This window comes from Pseudorca crassidens, chromosome 7 (genome assembly GCF_039906515.1).
Source record: "Pseudorca crassidens isolate mPseCra1 chromosome 7, mPseCra1.hap1, whole genome shotgun sequence".
NCBI classification, from domain to species: domain Eukaryota; kingdom Metazoa; phylum Chordata; class Mammalia; order Artiodactyla; family Delphinidae; genus Pseudorca; species Pseudorca crassidens.
The window spans coordinates 33,616,653-33,639,184 of record NC_090302.1 but is presented as its reverse complement, the minus strand read 5'-3'; the positions used below and the strand labels follow the sequence as shown (position 1 = coordinate 33,639,184).

The 22,532-nt window shown below is 49.8% G+C and overlaps 1 protein-coding gene across 2 annotated transcripts in view; it reads right to left on the bottom strand.

The window, feature by feature from the left end:
• The window catches only part of GABBR2 (gamma-aminobutyric acid type B receptor subunit 2), a 365,637-nt gene that overhangs the window by 70,049 nt on the left and 273,056 nt on the right, over positions 1–22,532 (bottom strand). For both annotated transcript variants that reach the window (XM_067743842.1, XM_067743844.1), the window contains exons 9-11: positions 17,456–17,536; positions 13,110–13,260; positions 10,094–10,226 (exon numbers count right to left, since the gene is read on the bottom strand). In XM_067743842.1, coding sequence (XP_067599943.1) covers positions 10,094–10,226; positions 13,110–13,260; positions 17,456–17,536 — 365 coding nt within the window. The remainder of the gene's footprint in view (positions 1–10,093; positions 10,227–13,109; positions 13,261–17,455; positions 17,537–22,532) is intronic.

Genomic DNA, 22,532 nt, shown 5'->3' with positions numbered 1-22,532 from the left:
CAAAAATGTGCAAGCTGAGCTTGAGCAAGCACATGAAAGGAAGATTGCAGACAGAACTGGAGAACTGGATGGCAAAAAAGGCTGAGCTTATGGCCTCAGTGGTCCCTTCCTCGCAACGAAATATGCTGTCTGTGAGGTAGTGAGCTCCCCATCACTCCATGGATTCAAGCAGAGCTTGGAGGACCTCATTTCAGGGTGCTATAGGGGCACTTCCTGTGCTGAGGGAAGTTTCATTTGATGACGTCCCAAGTATCTCCCTTCTGGGTGGCTCTATGATGCCAAATAAACTAGAAGGTTCTGCAGGGCTCAAATGATTCTGTTTTCTCTAATGATTACATCACCTCTAATACAAGTCTCTACTGATTCATCAACATAAGACAAACAGCTTCTTCACTCTCTCTCCCAAAGTCTTAAACACATTTATTCTAATGTTAATGTCTTTCCTTTTTTCTCCTTAGACATAAAGCCCCTGGTCCCCTCTGCACACAACCTGACATGCAACCATGGGGAAGAGGAATTTTAGGCAGGCAATGGCCATCTCAGTCTCAACTATGAAAAAGGAAAAAGCAATTAGAGCACATCTCCAGATGGAAGAAAAATCTACACCCAGAGCAATTCTGCTTAGCTGCTCATTCAATTGATTTTGGGAAGGCCTGCTTGCCAGAGTGAAGGGCTTTCACGGCTCTTTTGGGGACCAGCAGGAATAGGAACACACAGCCTCCCTTGCAGGTCTGTTCTGATGATGACTGGGTTGGACGAAGCCTTGTCGGCTGGCTGGATGTTGGGGGCTGAGCCGTTTTCCTGCTGTCCAGAAAGGTTCGAAAAAGGGCCTTTTGTTTCATTCTGACTGTCCACCCCACATGATCAATAGTGAGAAGGCAGGCAAGGGAGACCCAGACTATCTAAAAGCAAGCCCCAGACCTCTGTTACCCTGAGGCGTTACAGTCTGGAGCTGAAAGGTGAGACTTCAGCCAGGGATCTCCAGGGCCTGCCTGTCTTTCTGGAGGGAGAGGTGGTGAGGAGATTCGGAGTGTTTCCCAAGGCAATATGCCTCTGAAGAGCATGCTCTAGAAACAGCTCCAGAAGACTCTATCTTACCCAGGGTCCTTTAAGTAAGATCTGCATAGGAAATGCCTTCTAGAGTTTAGAGCACAGCAAAAACTTTCTGGGGGAACAATTCAAGGGCCCATAGGAGATTCTGGGCACAAACAAGGGTACTTTGGGACCCAAGTTAGGGTCAGTGGGGCATCTTAGGAGACCTGGGGCAAATCAGAGGAAGCCACCCTCTCTAGGAGAAGGAGTTTCCAACAGGCACCCCCTCAAGGCCCTTTCTGAAAGGCCCCCACCTCCTTAAGACCCTATCAGCTGAAGAACTCGACTCAGAGAGCAGATCGCAGGCTATATTCAGTTCCCGCCGACTCCTGACGCCAACACCCTTGTGCAGTGCACAAAATACATAACCGTACTTGGTGGCCTTGGCTCAGGCAACGAAACAGGAGGAGGCCCTTCTTCCCCTTCCCCACACAACCCTCGCAGGTACCTCAGTGACTGGAGGTTAGGGAGCTTTCTGGAAGCACAGCATTCTCAAGATGGGCAGTGGTAGCAGGGGTGTGGGTGTGTGCTGGGGAGGGGGCTGACGTGCACCTCCATGCGGCTCCGTGGACTGAAGGTGTGGATGAGTGGGTGTGGAGGCAGGAGAGGAAGTGAGGTAGGAGGTGTACAGGCCCCAGGCTGAGCAGCTGCAACTGGTCTCCTGCTGATACTTCAAGATAAGAGACCAGCTGGAGCGTTGGGCCCGGATTAGGTGAAAGGCAAAGTGACCACAACGTCTTTATTCTTGTGGTCAACAGGATTTCCCAGTCTGGCCCATGCACAGAAGGGGTCCTCAGTGTAGGGGAGGCACGAAAGGAGGGAGGAAGTGCCGGCCCGTAATATGTCCTGCCAACCTCCGAGAAACCTTTGTGCTGGAATCCATCTTGGCTGAGAGATGTGTGGGCACACCAGGAAGGACCCAGTGTCAGATCAAATATGGGCACAAGCGAGACGACTGGCCAGAGACAACTGGAAAACTGCCCGCATATAAGCAACCTAAGCCGCCCCTATTGTGTACAACACACTCCAAGTTCGCCTGTGTGCTCTTCCACACGTACTTTGCTTCTAATAAACACTGTCTCTATTTCACAATCTTGGTCTCTTTGCTGAATTCTTTCTTCAAAGAAGACAAGGACTGAGGTCCTTCTTCCAGCCATTCCAGCACTGGAATCAGAAGGAGAGATGGATGTGCCACTGAGACTGCAGCTGCTAGGAACTTTGTGAGCAAATAGGAGGCATCTTTCAGGACTTCCATTAATAACTGCAGCTCCTTCTGAGGGGTCGCCTATTCTAAGCCTTCCCTGATTGGTCCCTCCACTCCCTCCCCTAGGCCTGTCTCCATCAGAGCATAGAACACACCGAATGGGAGTTATTTAACTACATCTTCCCATCTTCCCATCTACGCTAACTCCCCGAGGGCAGTGATCCAGCTCTGTGCCTGCAGACCCTCATACACAGTAGGTACCTGGGAAATGTTACCACATGAATGAATTATAAGACAAGGGCTGGGGCTTGCAGTAATCCACATGAGGGTGTGTGGGATGGGGGGACATCATCTGTACATTTGCTGGAGGGTCTGGGGCACCCCTGGCACCCTCCTCAGCCCCCTCCTCTGCAAGCCAGAGGTCTAGGGAGCCCTTCACAACTGAAGACCCTGGATGGCTAAGAACAAAGGAGATGGGGGTGGGGAGGCTGTGGCCTGTCCAGGACCCTAATTGGCCCAAACAGGCCTTGCCAACACCAGCTCCTTCAGCCACATCCCTGAGTTGATCTAAATCTGCCAGGAAAGGTAACCATCAAACCCTGTGGGCATCCCCTGGCCCAGCTTTCCTGCTACCTTCTGAAATCACAAAGCACTTGACCATATGGCCAGCCACAACAACATGGGATCACATGCTGAAATAGCCCCCAGACCACAGTTTTACATCAGATTCTCCCTCAACTGTCTCAAAAAAAATCGCCAAGCAAAAAAATATCACAGACATTTATGGTCTTTTACTTGAAAACATCACTAATTCCTACCACTCTTGAACTTACTGGGAGGCCAGTTGGGTGTTCCCAGGTAGCCTTTGCCTTTTGAGTCAGAGATCCTAGCATCTCTGGGAGGGCTGGAAGAGGGCTGGAAGAGGACGTCGTGCTTCCAAATCCAGTATCCGGACCCCCACTATTCCATCCCTTCCCAGCTGCTGCCTATCCGGAGCTCATTCCTATACCTCTTGTGAGCAGGGTGGATGGCTGAGAGCACGCTTCAGGATCCAGAACCCAGCACTCCATCCTGTGAAGGCCCTGCTTCCTGAGATTCCAGGGTGGAGGGCTAGCATCGCCTTTCCCAACTGGCCCGAACAGGCCTTGCTGATTCTCACGGGACAGAGTTTCTGGTGCTTCCATTTCCTTATATCATCAGTCTCCAGGAGACAAACTCAAAAATAAGCATGGGCTCTAATCTTGACCTCATACTCTAAGCGTGGTCTGTGGATGCAGCGTCAGCATCACCCTGGAGCTTGTTAGAGCTGCGGCACCTCCGGCCACCCCAGACCTGCTGAGCCGAAATCTGCGTTCACCAAGGTCTCCAGGTGATTCACGTGCCCTTTGAGCAGCACTGGCTGTGTGGGCAGAAGTCAGGGCGGTGGTTACTCTTGGGAGGGGGGTGCAGATAGTACCTGGAAGCGGGTAGGAAGGGCTTCTGGGATGCTGGTAATGGCCTGTTTCTTGATCTGGATTCACAGCTGAATCCAGTTTATGAAAATTCATTGAGCTATACGCTTATGAAATGTGTATGTGTATATGTACTCTAATAAAAGGTAAAAAAAATAAAGGAGTCAGGAATCTCAGCAAGTGGAGGCAGCTGGGAGATAAAGCTGAGCCACGCTCCTCGGTGCTTCCATCAGAGCAGCCCTGGGCTGAACTGGCTTCTCCTAGTTCTCACATCAGACTCCAGTGACTGGGGACTCATGTCCAAGAGATCCCACCTGCGTCATTCTTACCTCCCTCGCAGCCTGCCCTGAGGCCCCTTTCAGCACTCAAGGTGGCTGAGGTACAGCAGCTTGGCTTTGACTTAGGCCCTGAGTCTGTCCCCGACCCAGATCTAGCAGAGCAAGGACATGTAAAGCTGGAAGTTGCCATGGACATACCTACGCGCAATCAACCAGCATCAACCCCAGTTTTCCAGCCTCTTCTTCATGCCAAGTTTGCTCTGCTTTATTAGTATCTCTTAGCTGTGTCCAGAGGTGAACACAGTTATTCAGACACAGTCCCATCATTCACTCATTCATTCATTCATTCATAATGATAATGGCTAGCATTTACTGAATCTTGTTATGTGGCAGGCACTAAGTGCTTTACATGCACTATCTCATTTAACCCTCACAATCCTACGAGTATGCCCATTTTACAGAGGAGTAAACTAAAGCTCAGAGATGTTAACTAACTTCAAGTCACACAGCAGGAAGTAGTGTAGCTAAGGATTTGAATGCAAGTATTCTGGCTGAAATTCTCTTATATGCCAGGCACTATGCTATACTTTGGGGATGTATCAAAAATGAATGAATAAATATACTAAAATGACTGAATTATACACCTTAACAGGGTGAATTTTATGGTATGTGAATTACAGTAGGTCTCCGTTTCTGTGGGTTCCACATCTACGGATTCAACCAACAGGGAGCAAATTGAAAATATTTTTTTAAAAATTCCAGGGCTGGGCTTCCCTGGTGGCGCAGTGGTTGAGAGTCCGCCTGCCGATGCAGGGGACACAGGTTTGTGCCCCAGTCGGGGAAGATCCCACATGACGCGGAGCGGCTGGGCCCGTGAGCCATGGCCGCTGAGCCTGCGCTCCGCAATGGGAGAGGCCATAACAGTGAGAGGCCCACGTACCGAAAAAAAAAAAAAAAAGAAAAAAAAAATTCCAGAAAGTTCCAAAAACCAAAGCTTGAATTTGCCACACCAGCAACTATTTACATAGCATTTACATTGGATTTACATAGCATTTGCATTGTATTAGGTATTATGAGTAATCTAGAGATGATTTAAAGTATATGGGAGGATTGCTTATAACCTATGCAAGTATTACATCATTTTATATAAGGGACTTGGACATCCTCGGATTTTGGTATCTGCGGGGTTTCCTGGAACCAATCCCCTGCGGATACCAATTATATTCCAATTTAAAAAAATCTGAACAGACAAAAATTTTGGTTGAGATAAATACTGCCCACATTCCTAAGAATTTAGTTGACCTGTTTTTCCTGGTATAAACCCGCTAACAAAAAATCAAAATATTTCTTAAAAAAATGAATGAAATGTCTCAGACATCTTTGTAGTCCGACAGAGCTAGTTCCATACTTTGGTCCTGCCACCTAGCCATGTATGACAGAGTTTCGGTTTTCTCTCCTGTGAAGCGGGGACAGTGAACCCTGCCTTGTCAGGTGGGGATTTGAAGGAAAGGCTTCACCTGGCTGCTGGCCCAAGGTAAATCACAGCAGAGAATGCTGAATTTTATGAGGGCACAGGCTTGGGGAGATCACATGGTACTGCTGACCACCTCCACGCCCAGAAATGCCCTGAATGCCCCTGGAGCTGTTGAGACCTGCACTGGATCAAAGGCCCACCTGGGTCTTCTCGTCCTCACTGCAGAGTCCCTTCTTACCCCTCCACGCTCCTGCTGGGGTTTCTGCCTAGGATTCCACAAGGAAGGCGAGCACCTTTTCTCTTCCCCACCCACCTCGCTCCCTCTCTGGGCTGCCAGGGGCTGGGATTCCTGAGCTGCATAAGCAAGTGTGAGGGCCCTCCCATCCCCCTGGCATGGGGGCTCTAGCCCACGCCCAGCACTGTCCTCATAGGCAGCTTCGTGCCCACAGGGGCCATGTTGCTATGGTGATTACACTACCCACTCAGTGTCCAGGGAGACAGCACCGTGTAGCTGCGAGATGTTTGCAAGACTCGCTAGAACTAGGCTGGGAAGATGCCAGAAAGGGTCAGAGGGAGTGGGGGATGGGAACTGAGTGTGACTGCTTCCCTAGCTCTGTGTGTGTGTGTGAGTGTGTGTACACATGCTCACACACGTACCCACCCCGCTGTCCGAGTTATAACGGCCCTTCTGAGCAGAGGCACAGCCCCTAGAGAGGCATAATCCCGTGATCGTCACAGGTTTCTTCCTGAGGTGGTGTTTACTGTTTATCACTGTGTATAGTTTCTATATTGAAAACTAAAAGGGAAAAAAGTGGCATTCATATGGCAGCAGAACAGACTGAACTGTGCCTTCTCTTGCTCCACATCTGAAGCTGGCTTCGTGATCCACCTTGTCCCTTGTCCTGTGAGATTTCCTACAGAAACAGTGTGGGACGCCAGGAGATTATACCGTGGCAGGTAGAAAGTTGCCCACTCCCCGTTACTTGCCTTACACTCCAGGTGGCTCCTCTGAATGGTCTCATTTAGCCCACACCACAGTCCCGCATAGGGATTTGTTGTGTTCATTTCACAGACGACAAAACTGAGGCCCAGAGAGGCTAAGTCACCTCCACAGTCCGGAGGTAGTATGTGTAGGGGGCGAGAGTCAAGCCCAGGCTGTTGAAGACCTGTGCTCACTGCACTGGGGGCCTCCTAGGCCCAGAAAGTACACAATCCAAGGCGCCAAGTGAAACAAAGGAGCCACAACCCCTCTGGAATAGCAGGTGGACAACCCACACTGCACCCACTGGGGTGCACTTAGGCTCTTAATTTAAGAGCTTTTGGTTCCCCTTCCTGAGCAATCAATATTGGGGATGATTAAATAAGTGACCCTGGTCTTAGCCACGCACACATTTGTGCTGACCCAATTCAATCCACACTAGTTAATCTATGCCTTTTCTCCACAGTCACGAATGTGGGCTTCCCCTTGCAGAGCCTCTGAAACAGCCCCGACTGCAAATAAATGAATCCTCAGGGTGGGGAGAACCAGGCCCTAACATCTTCAGAGCCCTCATGTTCCAGCTAATGCTGATTTGTAAAGCGCTTTATGATTTATTCATACCGCCTTGCCAGGCTTCCCAGGACAGCCTTCCCCTCACGCAAATGAGCACGACTCCCAGAACAGAATGTCAGGCTTCATTAAGAGAAAACACCGGGGTGTGGGGATGCCCTCGTTTGGGCTCCCTAGCCTGCGTCACCCAGTGTCTGTAGGATTCGGGGCAAACTCCAGGAAGCACCTGTGCTCTGACGGCCTTTGGCTCGTGAGCATGGTGAGATGGCAGGAATTCCCTTCTGGGAGGGAGAGACTCTCCAAGGGCTGGGCCTCATGTCTCTGCACCCAAGATGGGACCTCGGGCCAGTGGATGCATTCCCAGGTGGCAGGAGCCGGCGACAAGGAGCTGGGAGGGACCCAGGTGGAGCTCTGCCCCCGTGATTCTCGGCCAGTACATCAAGGAGGGCCCCTCAGCTCTCGGGGAGCCACCAAAGATCAGAGCGCCGTGTGAATGAGAAGCCACCAAACCGGCCCCTGGAACCATTTTCATTATTGCCGTTGTCATGGTCTCCTCAAACTTGGGGAGGGCGTCCCCAGGGACAGAGGGAAGAGGGAAACCCCTCGCTTAGCTTCTTCAGGGTGCCTTGGGAGCAGCCCCTCCCTCGGGCCACACTACTGCCCAGGAAAGCTGACCACAGACACACATGGCACCCATGAGCTCACAAGGCCCCACAGGGCACAGAAGTCGTGCTGATGCAGAACTGAAGGGGACCTCAAGCGCTTCACACCTTCTCTAGCGAGCGAGACACAAGCTGCGGTCACCATCCTTGTGCCAGAGGGTCACACTTCTGCGGGCACAAACTGCTAACCCACACCCACAGGGACTTTTGAGCGGCTCAGCTTCTCCGGAAGCTGACTCCGGCACTCTGATGCCAGGCACGTGGGGGACTTGTGACTCGACTTCACCTCCTTAACCCCCAGAAGGGCAGAGTGAAACGGGGCAGAATAAAGAACTCTGAGTAGGAAGCTTGAATCAGGTGAGCTCTGGAGCACGTGGGGCCTAACTGCCCTCCAGGTCCACCCCAGAGAGGAAGGATGCCTGAGCACCCCAGGGACCCCCTGGGGTATTGGGGACTTGACCACGCACTTCTCAAGTGGAACCTTTCAAACAAAGTACGAGTTCTGGGGACATCTCATTTGCTTGACAATTCATGCTGAAGCTGGCTATTAACAAGTCAGTCCGATGTCATCATCTGCAGGAATCAGGGGAGCAACACCACGTGCTCCAGGGACTTCCCTCCAGTCCACGGGCTGTCCCAGAGTCTGGGGATCTGTCAACTACAAATTGGCACTTGCCATCCACCTCTACAAGGATTAAATCACGTGCTGCTGCAGCTGCTGACTTTCAATACCCCCTGAAAGGAGCTCAGGGTGGAGAGCAGGAATGAGGCACTCTGTGCTCTGGGAAAACCTGGCAGAACAGGTCTTCAGATAGTTAGATATTTTTAGGAGCCAATTTTATGATTCCAATTCTTATATCTCCTCATATCTAGAAAAGCACTAAAATCCTTCATGGCGACGTCTGCTCCTCATGACTAGCAGTAACCTCCTGCAAAAAATCTGTGCTTGGTTGCACGTACTCCCCCCTTCACCGAAATCACATATATACTGACCTTCCCCGCTGCCTCTTTGGAGCAGTTTCTCAGAGCTATCTGAGATGCTGTTTCCCGGGCTATAGTCCTCATTTTGTCCCAAATAAAACTTAACTCATGATTCTCACGTTGCGCATGTTTTTTAAGTTGACAGACCCGATGCAGTCCTGAAAGTCCAAGGTGTGGGTGGTGACCTGCAGCACATTTAAGGGGTCCTCCACTTGTTTAATCCTCACTGCCAACCTTTACTTTATGATCGTCCAGTAGTGGGCGACACTGAGACTACAGAGCAGCAAATATAATCTAAAAGAGACTGCTTTCCAAAAAAGGGCCTACGTTGCTCTTAACACCTTAATAGAAAACAGCAACAACAAAAGAGTTGCTTTTGGATTAATCTGGTCAACACTGATCCTTTGACCATCCCTTCTAGCTCTGGTCCTCCAGGCGGGGAATTGGATGAATTACTGCATGTCCTACCCAGTTCTGAGAGATCACAGTAAAGTCCAGAAATAAATCCCAACTGGCCATCCTCATCCTAAAAAGTAAGCCAATGATACTTTCAACTGAGTTCTACACAATTGCTAACTGCTAACGTACAAACGCCTTAAAAAGAAAAACAACTAATAACAACAATAACTAGGCAACAACATTTTTAAACATGTTAATTAATTTTCAAAATAACATTGCTAAAATATAGTAAATAAATTACACTGTTTTGGGCTTCCTTAAATATATGCATTCTCAGTGGGGGTGATATAGTTCCCAAGGGGGACAACACTGGTTCTTGAATGTGAAAATTTATTACTCTTTTATGTAGAAACTATAGGTATATATACAGTACATAAACAGAAATACAGTATATCTTTGGTATTGAAATTTCAAGAAGGGATAATTAGAAAAAAAAAGCCTAAAAAGGCTCCTTATGGGGGCAATTAGCAAAAAAAAGGGTTGAGAAACACTGCTGTTAAATAGAGAATAAGGAAAGCGATCTTTTCTGTACAACTCAAAGTCATCCATACAAACACCTCTCCTTATATTCTGTGATGGCCGTCAAGGTTGGTGGGCAGACTTGTTCCTTCTTACACAGCCCTGACTCTGACCCCAGGCACAGTGCCTGGGTGGGCATTTTTCTCCCTTGCTTTTCTAGGTTATTCAATCATTCTCAGTGGGCTGTCTTCTAGCAACAGCCTGTTAAATACAGGCTCTTAATTTTACAGGCAATACTTAAGTCCATTCTGGTCTGAAAGCTATACCACGCTGCCCTGTTGAACTGCCTGAATGGCTGAACAAGTTGTCTGCTGCCTGTTCATGTATTTTCACGCAGTTATGGGTTTGTATCTGTGTTTTTGGTGATTGTGGTCACCAAGAAAACCTTGTATCACAAACCACTGGAATGTGCAGAATGACTTACGGTGCAAAGGGTTTCGAAGGTCTTTTCAGAGACAAAGGACCCATCCAGGCCAAAGAGAAAGATGGATGCATAGGAAAGCATTCCTCCGAGGATGATAAGGTTGTTCATATACGGACTTGACATCTTTATCAGCCTGAGAAAAGAAAGAGATACTATAGTTAGCAGAACTGTTAATTTAGCTACTCCTGCAGCAGGTATTTTCTGAATGTGTATCTTGTCACCAAGGCTAGAGAGGGAGAGAAGAATGGAAACCCTGGCTTCCTTCACTGCCCCCTCCCCAAGACTGTGCTTCCTCTGATGGGCTGTTTCCCCCTCACTATAGGACCGCGATGCTATCGATTTCTAGTTGTTGATTTTCCTGTCTTCTCAGTCAAGTTCACCTATCACTTCTCTGGGGACAGCTTGTATTGCCGGCTTCTTCAACCATTAATTTTTGGTTTACACAAAGATGTTAAGTCAACAGTTTTTTTTTGGCTGGGGCTGGGAAGACAGCCAAATCTAGAGAATTCTAATCTATGTTCAGCAACCTTCCACAGTGAGGGACTGTCCTGAGCACAAAGAGGGCCACACGCATGGTACCTCCCGGTACCAGGTGATGGAGATGGACAATGGAGTCCCCACCCCCATCCTCCCCCTGTCTTCACCAGGCTGTGTTAAACCATCAGCCAGCTGGAATTTACTCTCAGATGTGTCTGGCTCCCCCAGCACAATCTGTTCAGAATGTCTTGGGTTTTCAGGTGCCCCCATGGTCCAGGTGCTCTTTTGCAGATTGTAATTATGGTCAGTTGTTCCCTGAGCATTTTCTTTTGCATTCTGCAGTTCTATTAATCCTTTCACATTTAAAAATTCAGTGTCAAAGTAGTAGAGTGATAAAAAGCCGGCTGTAAATTGTGGACCCCTCATGGGCTTTTGAATTGAAAGCCCTGAGTCCAGCAAACACCCCTGTGACCTCATGAGGTGCACCCTTGGCAAGTCAGTTAGCCGACTGAGTTTCCTCACCTATAAAAGCACATATACCACTGCCTAGGACACATGTGAAGCTGAGAGGGGACTGGGTCCCTGAAGGTTCTTTTGTAAACCATGAACCGCTAAGGTCCCTTCATTCTTATTACCATAGGAAGCAAGGAGGGGAGAGGCCAGAACTGAGGCAGGCTTCCTGGATGGGGTAGACCTTAAAGGATGAGTAGCATTAAGGAAGATAGAAGAGAGGGGGATTTGAAACCACAGTGACATTTATTTCCTATCTCTTTGTAGATTTTTTAATCTGAAAAGCCAGTCAAAAAATTCACACAGGGACTTCCCTGGTGGCACAGTGGTTAAGAATCCGTCTGCCAATGCAGGGGACAAGTGTTTGAGCCCTGGTCCGGGGATATCCCATGTGCCTCGGAGCAACTAGGCCCATGTGCCACAGCTGCTGAGCCTGTGCTCTGAAGCCCGCGAGCCACAACTACTGAGCCTGCATCTGCAGCTACTGAGGCCCACGTGCTTGGAGCCTGTGCTCCGCAACAAAGGGAGGCCACAGCAGTGAGAAGTCCATGCACCGCAGCAAGGAGCGGCCCCCGCTCACTGCAACTAGAGAAAGCTCGCGCACAGCAACGAAGACCCAACACAGCCAAAAATAAATAAATACATAAATAAATAAATTTATTGGAAAAAAAAATTCACACGGAAGCCAGCCAAGAGGGGGTAGTTAGGAATTAAAGGAGTATAGTCTTAACAACAGGGACAACTTGCTGTTATGACAAAAACTACTGCAGCTTGCAGGAAGGGAATCTAACATTAAGAGCTGACCACATGCCCAGGGCCTTGTGTCGAGTGCTAACATGCATGGTCATCATTTAAGGCTTGTACGGAGTAGATCAGAGTTGCTTCAATTTTTTTTGGAGGCAATATTTGTGTTATCGGTGATAAATAAAACAACAGGTGAATACAACTTTCTGTTTTTCAGCAAACAGGTTTGACCTAAGCAGCTGCTACCAAAAACAAAAAGAAAACAAACCCCAAAACGACAACAAAAGCTCTAGAGCCGCCAAGTTCCTCCTTGGCAAGCAGGGAGAGAAGGAAAACCTCTTCTCTTGGGATCGCGCTCGTCCCTGCAGCCCAGGAGGTCGCCCTGTGTGCCTTCTGGGCACGACAGCAGAGCCGCGCCGCCTCTGGGGGGCACCGAGGCTGTTCCCCCCGCGAAGGCCCACCCTCTGAGCCCTGCTCAGCCACTCCCACAACAAGGCAGGGAGCAGGGGTCAGGGATTTCTACGGAAACCAAAGAAGCTGGCTGTGCTCGGCAAACCACGGCCCGGGGCGGTGGCCCGTACTACCCATGGCTGGCCAGAATAACTCGGAAAGCGAGTTGGTCTCCTCCGGAGAGGGAAGGGCAAGCGTGGGGGAAAAGGGATCAAGGCCAGAAACCCAGGGGATAGGCTCTGCTACACGCAGCAGTGCGGTCTCGGACAGGGCTCTCCAGCCCTCCGACATCGAGCTGGCGCTCTCATGTGCAATTGCGGTCATTATTCGAGGGTCAACCGAGATGATGAAGGAGGCGCTTCCTAGGCTGTGATATGCTGTATGGATGGGAAGTGTCCTTACTGAACTCAGTGATCTCCCTCTGGCAGTGCTTCCTGAAGATGCTGGTGGGTGGGGAAAAGACGTTTGGGGAATTCTGCTTCTATATTTCTCCTCCTGGACCACCACACAGTGCACATGCATGGCCAAAATTCCAAGAAGACCTGTGGACTTGGACCCTTCAATTTTGTTTAAGCCAGACTTCCTGTGCAAGCAGTGCTCCTGCCTGTGTGTGTGTGTGTGTGTGTGTGTGCGCGCGCACGCGCGCACGCTCGTGCACACACACACTCACGTGAAACATCTAATGACATCCCAGTAACTAAGCGGCACACTTTGGAAAACTGCCCTAGTAACTTCTGTGCCCCTGGAGAACGTGTTACGTGATGCTCCTACACTTTGTCTGTGAGGCTTGTCTACCCAGAAAGCACTATCCAAGAGGAGGGCATGAGTGACTTACTTCTGATTCCGATTCTTGATGTTGAAGAAGAGAAAAGCGCTGGCCATGATCATTCCCAGGATGGTAAGGGCGGAGAGGATGCTGTAGAGAGGTAGGGAGATCTTACGAAGCTGTTCCAGGACGATGGTCTTGTCTTTTGGTGGTTCAGATCCTAGAAGGTCAAGGAAAAGGCATCAGCTGAGCTCAGCGCACAGTCAGTCCCCGAGAACATCCTTGCCTGGATGCCCTTGACACCCGCCACCTGTGCACAAACTGTGCAGGACACGTCACTGGGTGAGCGGGCTCCAGCGGTTGGCCAGTAGGGAGCCTAAGCCAGGACTTATTTCTTTCTCTAAACAGAATCAATAAGGGATTTGTGATGCATTTAATCGCCATTAGAAGACTAGAATTTGGTCTAATTACCATGTTGAAAACCCATTGCCATTTATTCCCCAAAGGTACCAGTGGCTTAGAAGGCGCAGGGCTGGGTGCTGTGAGTAGGTACCATTGGTTGTCTTTGGGGTGAGGAACTTGGCTTGGGCTCTCAAGGACTCTGTGCTAACACATGATAATGGCCACCCCTCAACAGGGTGGAAACCTTGCCTGTCAATTCCGTGGAGACATATATGTGCTCTGGCTGCGGATTTTCTGCCTCAAGGTCATTATGCTATAAAAGCTCTTTCTGGTTTTCCATTTTCATAAGACTTACTGTGGGAGGCAGAAGCTACTGGCATGCCTTCCCCTCCCTGCTGTGCCAGGACTGGACAGAAACTGTGGGATTCCATCCCGCTGTGTGACTGTAGAGATGTCTCTGCTCATTCTTCAAGGGCACCTGGGGGAGACCTGAGGGCCTCAGAGCAAACTCATCTTTATGGATGGTGGCAAATTGTCCTGATTTACCAGGTACAGGCTGGTTTGGGAGGAAAGATGCAGGGACACCCTTTTCCTCACCTGCCCACCTCTTGTTTCTTGCAGATCCCTTTTTTCTCAGCTGCTATTTCAGGTCAGGTTTCTGCTGTGGAACTGTGACACTTTGAAGCTTTTCCCTCCAGTGTGGAATCGGTCAGATGTTCAAGAGTGGCCAAACCTGGGAGACCCACCAGGGGTCACAATGACCCCACCACAGCTGTGCCACGGGTGCCAACCTAGGTTATGCCTCCATTCCCAGGAGACAGGCAGAGGATGGGCAGATGTGGTGGCAGGGATTGAGAACTCCCCTGCACATCTGTTTAAAAAACTCTGCTAGCAAGTTCAAATGTGTTTGGAAACAATCAGTGGATAAAAAGAGTCTGAATCATCTAAGCAGTAGAGGGAACTGTCAGGTTCAAAAACAGCTAGAAACCTGCTGGCTTGGTTAATGTAAAGCATTAAGCACTTACATGCAAAGTAACACTTATAAGAGTGGCCTCAAGGGCTGCAAGTCAGGGCAAAAGCAGACTCAAGGTGATACAGGTAACACCATCTCTTGCTTCCAGAAATAAAAGCTCAACACCTGGACATTTTTCCTCCCACTCCCTGTCCTCCTCCCCCCTCCCCCGACATAGCCTGGGCTGCATTAGGCACCTTCTGGATCCCCAACACAAGAGCTGTGAGTGCCCATGAGTTCTTGGTGGAAATAAGCTCCTCTTTGGGCACTAAGCAAGGGGGCTAGATTTGGATCAAAGGTTATGTGACTACTATAACCACTAGTTTGTGTAGAAACAACTTCAGAAAATCAGCATCTCTTTTTCCACCTTGTCTTCCCTCAAAATGGCACCTTCTCACCGTGCATCTTAGCTAAGTCATTAGGGAAGCCAAATGGTAACAGCTTATCAGAAGTGTTAGTAACAGCAGCAGTCCTGTTTCTTGCTCCCCACCCAATCCATTCATTCATTCTTCATCCATTCATCACCATCCTTCCTTCATTCGTCCTCATTAATGATGGGCATCATCATTGATAATCACCTTCCAACTGTCAGGCCTGGTGTGGGGCACCAGTGATTCAAAGATAAGCAAGACACAGTTCCTGCCCTCAGGGAACTTACACACTAGCCATGTTTTTTTTTTTTTTTAAAGGCAGTAGCAAGCACATTTATTGAATGCTTACCATGAGCTGAGCACTTTAATAGAGATTTTCTCACTTGATCTAAGAGTCTCATGGGTAGAGAAGATTACTCCCATTTTACGGGGTGAGGGAACTTTTTTTTAGGTGTTAAGTGGCTTTTATAGCTAGTAAGTAGCAAAGCTGGACAGATTTGAACCCAGATCTGCCTAGCCCTGAAGCCTGTGCCTTAATCACTATGCAAAGTGCCTCTGGCGATGGGGTCCAGGTGGTGTGCGAACATCAGGCCCAGGGAGGCCTGAGCAGGAAACAGGCGGCCGAGTGCAGTTCCGCCAGATGGGGTCAGGAAAGGCTACAGAATGGAGATGATGTGGGAGCTGAGTCTTGACAGGAAGATAAGTAGTTGGCTGTTTACTAGGAAGACATGGAAGAAAGGGCATTCTGGGCCAACGGCCCAGCACAGGTGAAGGCATGGTGAAGTCTCGGCACATTTGCAGAAATGTCAGCAGTTTGGCTGCGGAGACCTGAAGGAGCAGGCAGAGAAGTGGGGCGGGGTCCCCTCCTGGAGGTCTTAGAACCACCCCAGGGAGAGGCCCCTCGCTGTGAGCAATGGGGACTGTGTGGGCCTCTTCAGTGTGACATGACAACTGAGGGCAGAATGGACTTGAGGGGGTTAGACTGGTGATGGGTGGGTAAAACCCATGGGGGGCTGGTGCAGGGGTCTGGGTGAGAGATGAACCCAGGCAGGGTGTGGACAGGAGAGCTGGGTTCTGCCCAGGTGTCCTGGCTCGGCTCTGGGTTCAGAGACTGGTTATCCACCTTCTGGGCGGTGCAGGGAAGCTCTGAGAAGCAGGAGGCAAGTCTGGAACAGCTGCTGCCTCAGTGTTATCCTGGCCTCGTGCTTCCTAACTATAACTAGCTTTTTTCCTGGCTGGTTTTTTTTTTTTATTTATGTTTTTCCTCTCAGTTCTGTTTTGTGTCTCTTATTTATTTTGTTTGAATTTTTCTTTCAATTTGTAAACCCAGAATTCTTATTCAGCAAACCCAGATCTCCTGCGTCCAGGAGGAAACAGCCCTATCTTGGGCATCAGACTCCCATGGTTAGAATTGGCTTTGCCTCTCACAGGCTGTGTGAATTTGGAGTTTTCTGATCCCTTTTCTCATCTGTACAGCAGGGATGACAGGACTTATCCACCCACTTTCAGAATTTTTCTGTGGCTCCATGAGGTAATAGATGACTACGGTCTTGGTGACAGCTCCCTCAGGTGGGACTGTGAAGACCACACCTCCTCTTTGAGGCCACCTGGAGCTTTCTGGAATCCCACAGATCCAAAATCTAACCAAATGGTTCATGGGAGAGCCTTCTTTGGTGGTCTTGGATTTAAGAAGGAGCTCCAGGTGCAGAAAGCCAGCTGTCTGTTCTTTGATTCCCAGTGGAATCAAAGCAGCAGCATCTGGATGCTATGGGCATGGCAGCTTCCTCCACAGCCACCCCGTGATGAGGCTGTCCATCCATCTATCCATCCATCCACCCACCCACCCACCCATCCACACATGCACCCATCCATCCACCCAGTTCCTCACTGACTCATATGCTCACCCTTTCATTCATTTAATTCACCCACCCACTCATTCATTTACTTGATCAATCATGTATTATTTTTTCATCACATATCACTGAGCCCCCAACATGTGCCAGACCCTGGCTGGTGCCAGGAATTTAAACTCAAATAGGATCCAGTCAGGGAGCTCATGGTCCAATAACCTACTAATTTCAATGCAAAGTGACAGAGGCCATAAGAAAAGCAGAGACAAAAGACTGTGGAAGCAAAGAGAAGAGAGCCGTTAACTCAGTTGGGGGGCATCAGGGAAGGCTGAACAGAGCAGGTGTCATTTGATCTGGGTCTTGATGTTGAGGAGAAGTTCTCCAGCAGAAGAGAGGGAATGGTTTTCCAGGAAGAGCAGCAAGTGGAGAGGCCTTATTACCAGCCCATCCATGTCTTTTCTGAGGAGGTGACACAGCAAAATTTAGTTGGGCCACACATAAAAAGAATTACTTCTGGCCATTCAACAGTTTAAACACAGATGCTTTGGTGAGGGCCAGCACTCCATGCAAATTCCAGTGCCCCATCCCAGGGGCTGGAACCCAGCTCCCATGTGGTGATGGTATCCTGTCCTCAGTGAGCGAGTGCATGGATTGAGAGGAGAGGATGTTCCCTCTTCCCCACAGAGCCAAGGACTCTGAGCTCATCCACAACCCTCAACAATATGCAGGCCTGGGAGCACCTGAGCAGGCTCCCTCCTCTGAGAAGCCCACCTGCCTTACCTTGGAACTTAATGGTGTCGTTGATGATCTCCAGTGTGTCAGCCACAGCATTGTATTCTCCCACCTTCACCTCCCTGCTGTCTGCGGGGAGCAAGAGACAGTGTTAGGTTAGATCCAAGTCCTGTGTTTGTCTGGGTGCTCCTGTCCCAGCTCTTGCTCCCCCACAGGCTCTGGCTATATTCTTGCAGGCTTTTCCTTTCCCCAGTGCCTTTTCCAGTTAGAATCACAAAACCTTCACCTTGATCTGGGCTGGAACAAATACCCTCTCATGTCGTCTCATCAACTGGTCACCCATCCTTTGCTGTACATGTATAGATGGGGAGCCTACTCCCCCCCATAACTGGACTCTCTGCCTGTTACCAAGTCTTTCCAGGGTCATTAGCTGAATGGTCTCTCTCTAACTTTCCTCTGCCATCTGGCTCTGCCCTCTAGGAGTGCATGGACCACTCTGCTCCCCCTGCCTCAGGAGAGCCCTAGAGCCTTGAAGACAAAAACACATCATGCCTCTGGCAGTAAGCCTGCCACCTTACTGAACATCATTTCTATTTCCCACCCCATCCAGGCCCTGGGGGTGGGCAGAGCAAAGACGCTACAAGAGACTGGGAAAGATGGGCCAGGACGCCAGGACAGAGTGGGCATCCTGGAAGCCAAGGAAAGGGACAATTTCACAAGGGAGCTGGCCAGCAATGCCACATGCCACCAAGACAGGGACAAGAAGCCCTTTGAACAGAGGATCCATTCAAGGCTTGTGAGGGAATACTGATGACAGATGAAGCTGAATCAGGGAAAGGTGGGGTTAGAGGCAAAGAGCCAAAGGCAAGGAGTAGAGAGTGGGGCTCCCAGGGTAGCGCAGTCTTGGACAAGGTGGCGAGTGGGCAGGGAGAGGCCAAGGGGATTCACCTTTAGATGTCTTTTCTTGTTTAGTTCTCACAGTTGTGTGCAGTTAAGTGGTTTCAGTCCCACTTTACAGATGAGGAAACCAAGGCTCAGGCAGGTTGTGGCTTTGCCCAAAGCCCCACTGATACTAAGAGCAGAGTCCAGGTTCAAACTCAGGACTGTTCCCACAGCCGTGCTCTTCCCTGACATGCGGCTGCCTTAATGGGATCCCTGAGAGGTGACAGTTCTGGGCTGAGTTCCACAGGCCACCTGTGCCTCCTGAGTGTAATAACTACAGAGAGGAGTGCCCACCTGCCCACCGGCGGGGCAGGCATGTACCCAGAGCTGCAGACCCTGGTTCTCAAAATGCCCAGGGGTTATAAAGCGACACAGCAGCAGGAATTCCAAGCACGTGGCCAGAGGAGCTGCCTGCTGGGCCTCTGGCTCTAAGTGAATGTCTCTGCAGAGACACAGGTGCGCTGCTGGTTCCTTATAAGGATTCAGGAAACGGAACAGGGAATCCTATAGGCCACACTTCTGCCTGCGTTCCTTTAACTGTGGGGTGGAAAACAGGGCTGTAAAAGTCACTTCCTTCTCCCTGCAAAGGTCTCCCTGCCATTTGGGAGGCCTCATGCTGTGTAGGCGGCTGTCACTTGCAGGGGTCACCCAGCTCCTAAATGTCACATCAGCAGACTCTGCTGGGAGCTCCAGCATCCCTGCTCTGGCCTTTTGAAGTCTCAGCCGTAATCAGCTCCTACTGCTCAGCGGAGGAGGCCCTGATTTATTTATTTGGTGTGGGGAGGCAGCACATGAAATACGCAGGCTGCCTGGAATAAATCATCAGGAGCCAGGCGGTGGTGCGGCTGGCAACTCACCACGCCCCCAGCCGCGCAGCCTGACCCTCTGACTCATACACCTGCTGTACCATCCATCCCATGGTACCGCTTCCTGCAATGACCATAACTGCCGTAATCTCTCACCGGGGGCAGTGCCTGGAGGCTGGGTGGGGTGGGGGGCGTCACACATTCCTGCATTCAGGGTTCCATAGCAAACCTTGAATCAGGCATAATTCACCCCAGTTTACAGGTGAGGGAGGAGCTTCATGTCAGCTAAGTGAACGCTCAAAGCCAAGTGCTGGGCAGCGACCAAGTGGGTGCCTGAACTTGACTCCCCTAGTTCTAAATTCAGAACATTTTCCCCACCCATACTGAGCAGGGCTGCTGGTCATTCAGCCCATACTTACTGAGAGCCTACTGCATGCCAGGCCCAGGTATTTCATAATAAAGAATCCCTCAAAAGCAGCAGCGTAGGTGGAGGAAGCTTAGCTTATGTCCTCATCCTTGACCAAGCTGACCTTGGACATCTGGGCGATGAAGGATGTTTATACTAAATCCCTTAGTTTAATCACTTCATTCATTCATTCAATAAACACTGGGTGCCTGTTATGTTCTAGGCTCTATGCTGAAGGCTGGAGTTACAAAGATTAAAAAATAATTCATAACCTCTGACCTTGTAGTTTAGTGACTGCAGCATCACCCAGCCCTACCGGGCGGGTAAAATTATTCCCATATGCCAGTAATATTTCCCTTCTAGCCTGTGACCTGTGAGTGGATGGCTGTAACGGTAAAATTTCAACTTTCAGAGTGCCTATGAGGACTAAAGAGGAGACTATAGGCAGTTCCTGGCTTGGGGCCTCACAGGAAGTGTTCAATAAATTGTAGTTATTTGAGTCACGACAAAAGTAACTGTGAGCTATTTGTGAGGTCCCCAAACACTCCCTGTGTTTTCTTACTACCACTGTTCCCCACAATGGTCCCTCTGCTTGGAAGGTAGCTTTCCCCTTCCTCTACCAAACCAACATGTCCAAACCCTATCCACCTTTTCCAGGAAGGCATCCCTGAGTACTGTTCCTCCCCAGTTGCTGTGGGCTCAAGGCATGGGTGATATGTGAGAAGCTGTGTTGCAGCCATGCCCCAGGTGTGCCCAAACCTTATGATTCCTGCCAGCCGGTCAGTTCCTGAGTGGAACCTGAAGTCTCGTTTCTGAGGTCCCAGGCAGCATAGGGTCGCATCCCCTGCACTTTGCCCAGGGCCCCTCCTGGCTCTGCAGGGGAAGGATGGTGTCCCCTGTGTTCTTTCTTTCACCCACGGCCCAGCCAGGTGGTGACCATGATAGGTGGGCACTTCCAACTTTTAACTCTTGGGTTCCTTGGTAACTCTGTTGTGCAAAGAACATCGACCACTTATTTGGATACAGACGTGAAGACTGCGGAACAGGGGATTTGCGGACAGACTAGAAAGAGGATTCATGGGGGCAGCAGAGAATAGAGCAGAGGGAGAGGGGCTGTGGCGTTGAGTCTGTCACTGGCCACCCTCCCTGCCCTGCTAGCCCTGCTGTAGGTTGCCACTGACTTATCATGTGACCCTGGACAGATGATTCCGTTTCTCTGGACCTCAGTTTCTCCATCTACAAAGTACACCGCAGGGGTTCAAATAGTTCTCAGTCCTGGCCAGGCACTAGAGTCACCTAGGGAATTTCTAGAAAATTCAGATGCCTGGGTCCCAACATGGATCCATTATATTAAAACCTCTGGAGGGTTGAGGAGTGAACCCTGGGTGGCCATATTTTTAAAAGTTCCCTAAGTTGACTAACGCATAACTAGAGTTGAAAACCACTGTATTAGACGAAGGACCCTGCAACGCTGACAATTTCTGTTCTCAGAGGCTCAAAATACTATAAAACAAAGAGCCCCTTTTCCTGCAGAATAATACTGGTTCCTTGCTGTGGTGCAAAAAAAAGGATTCTCTTAAAAATGTGCATTCTTTCTTTTTCTTTATTTCCAACTTTGGATTTGGATGATACATAAAGAAAATAAGTCCTATTGGTGAAAATTAGGCTGCCAAAAAAGTCCCGTCTGAAAATACTCCCTGGCTGTGGGCCTGAGAGCATCCTTGAGACGGGGCCGGGGAACTGCTTCAATCACAGAGCGGTCCTGCCTCCCTCCCGTATCACAACCCCTGGGTGGGAGAGCTGGGTGTAGGGTCGCCAACCTCCTGCTGCAGCCGGTCCCCACACCCTGCTTCCTGGACTCTACTCCCCTCACCCCCAAATGCTCATTCTTCCTCAACTGACTCTAGGTCTGCATTGAGGGAAGTATGCGTGTCTTTTACAGTTTAATTGTTGCTGCAAACATAAAGAAATGTAAAACTCTGAGGTGTAAAACAAAAGACAACCTTGGCTCAATGAACATCAAAGATTCTATAAAATTACTCCATTCTAGGACTCCCTAACAAAATCCCAGACTCAGGGAAAGGAAAGAGCTCTGGCTGGAGGACAGGGCCCCTGGAACGGGTCTTGGTTTTGCCATCTCCTCAATAAGGAGCCCCAGGGACGTGCCATCCTCTGCCTGGGTCTTGATAAAACAAGTAGGCCAGACGGGGAAATCTCTGTGCCCTCCAGCTCTCGTTCCACGATTCTGCAACTGCTTTGAAGGGTCTTCCTCACTCCAAGCGAAAGTCTGCTCTCCGAGACTTGCCCTCACAGTCCTAGCTCTGCCTGGGGGCCACACATCACAGCAACTCCTGATCCTGACCGTGCTTCAGAGATGGCAACACTGTGATTTTGATTTCGGGCCTTGATTCTGCTTTTCTCCAGGCTGGCCAACCATTCCCCAGGAAGTGATTTTTCACTCCCCTCACCCACCCTGCCCCTGTGGACAGGCCCTAGATGGTCACTCTCCTCCCACTGGGTGGAAACAGGTCTGAGCAGCACCTCTCAGCATCACCAAGCAGAGAGCGACTGTGCTCCCTTGGCCTGGATTCTCCCTCACACTCGTCTCTATCCACAAACAGTACGCCACTGTCGCATTTTCAGTAAGTTAACTTCACTGACCTTTGTTTTGAGATTTTAACAGACTAGGTGGACACTGGCCAAATGCCCCAGGAGTATAATAATCCTGCCAAGGGCGGATCTGTCCAGTGACTTATAGGCAAACTGGCTCAGGGCAAAAGCTGAATACCCAAGGGGACACAGAACACATATAGATACAACAGGCTATTTGAACCTAGAACACCTTTTCTCTCTTCCTCTTGGGTAACTCTCATTGGTTCTTTAGAATTCATCTTGGATGCCACCTCTCCCAGGTAGCCTTCCTAGAATCTGCCAGGTGGAGCCGAGCACCTCTCCTCTGAATGACGTTTCA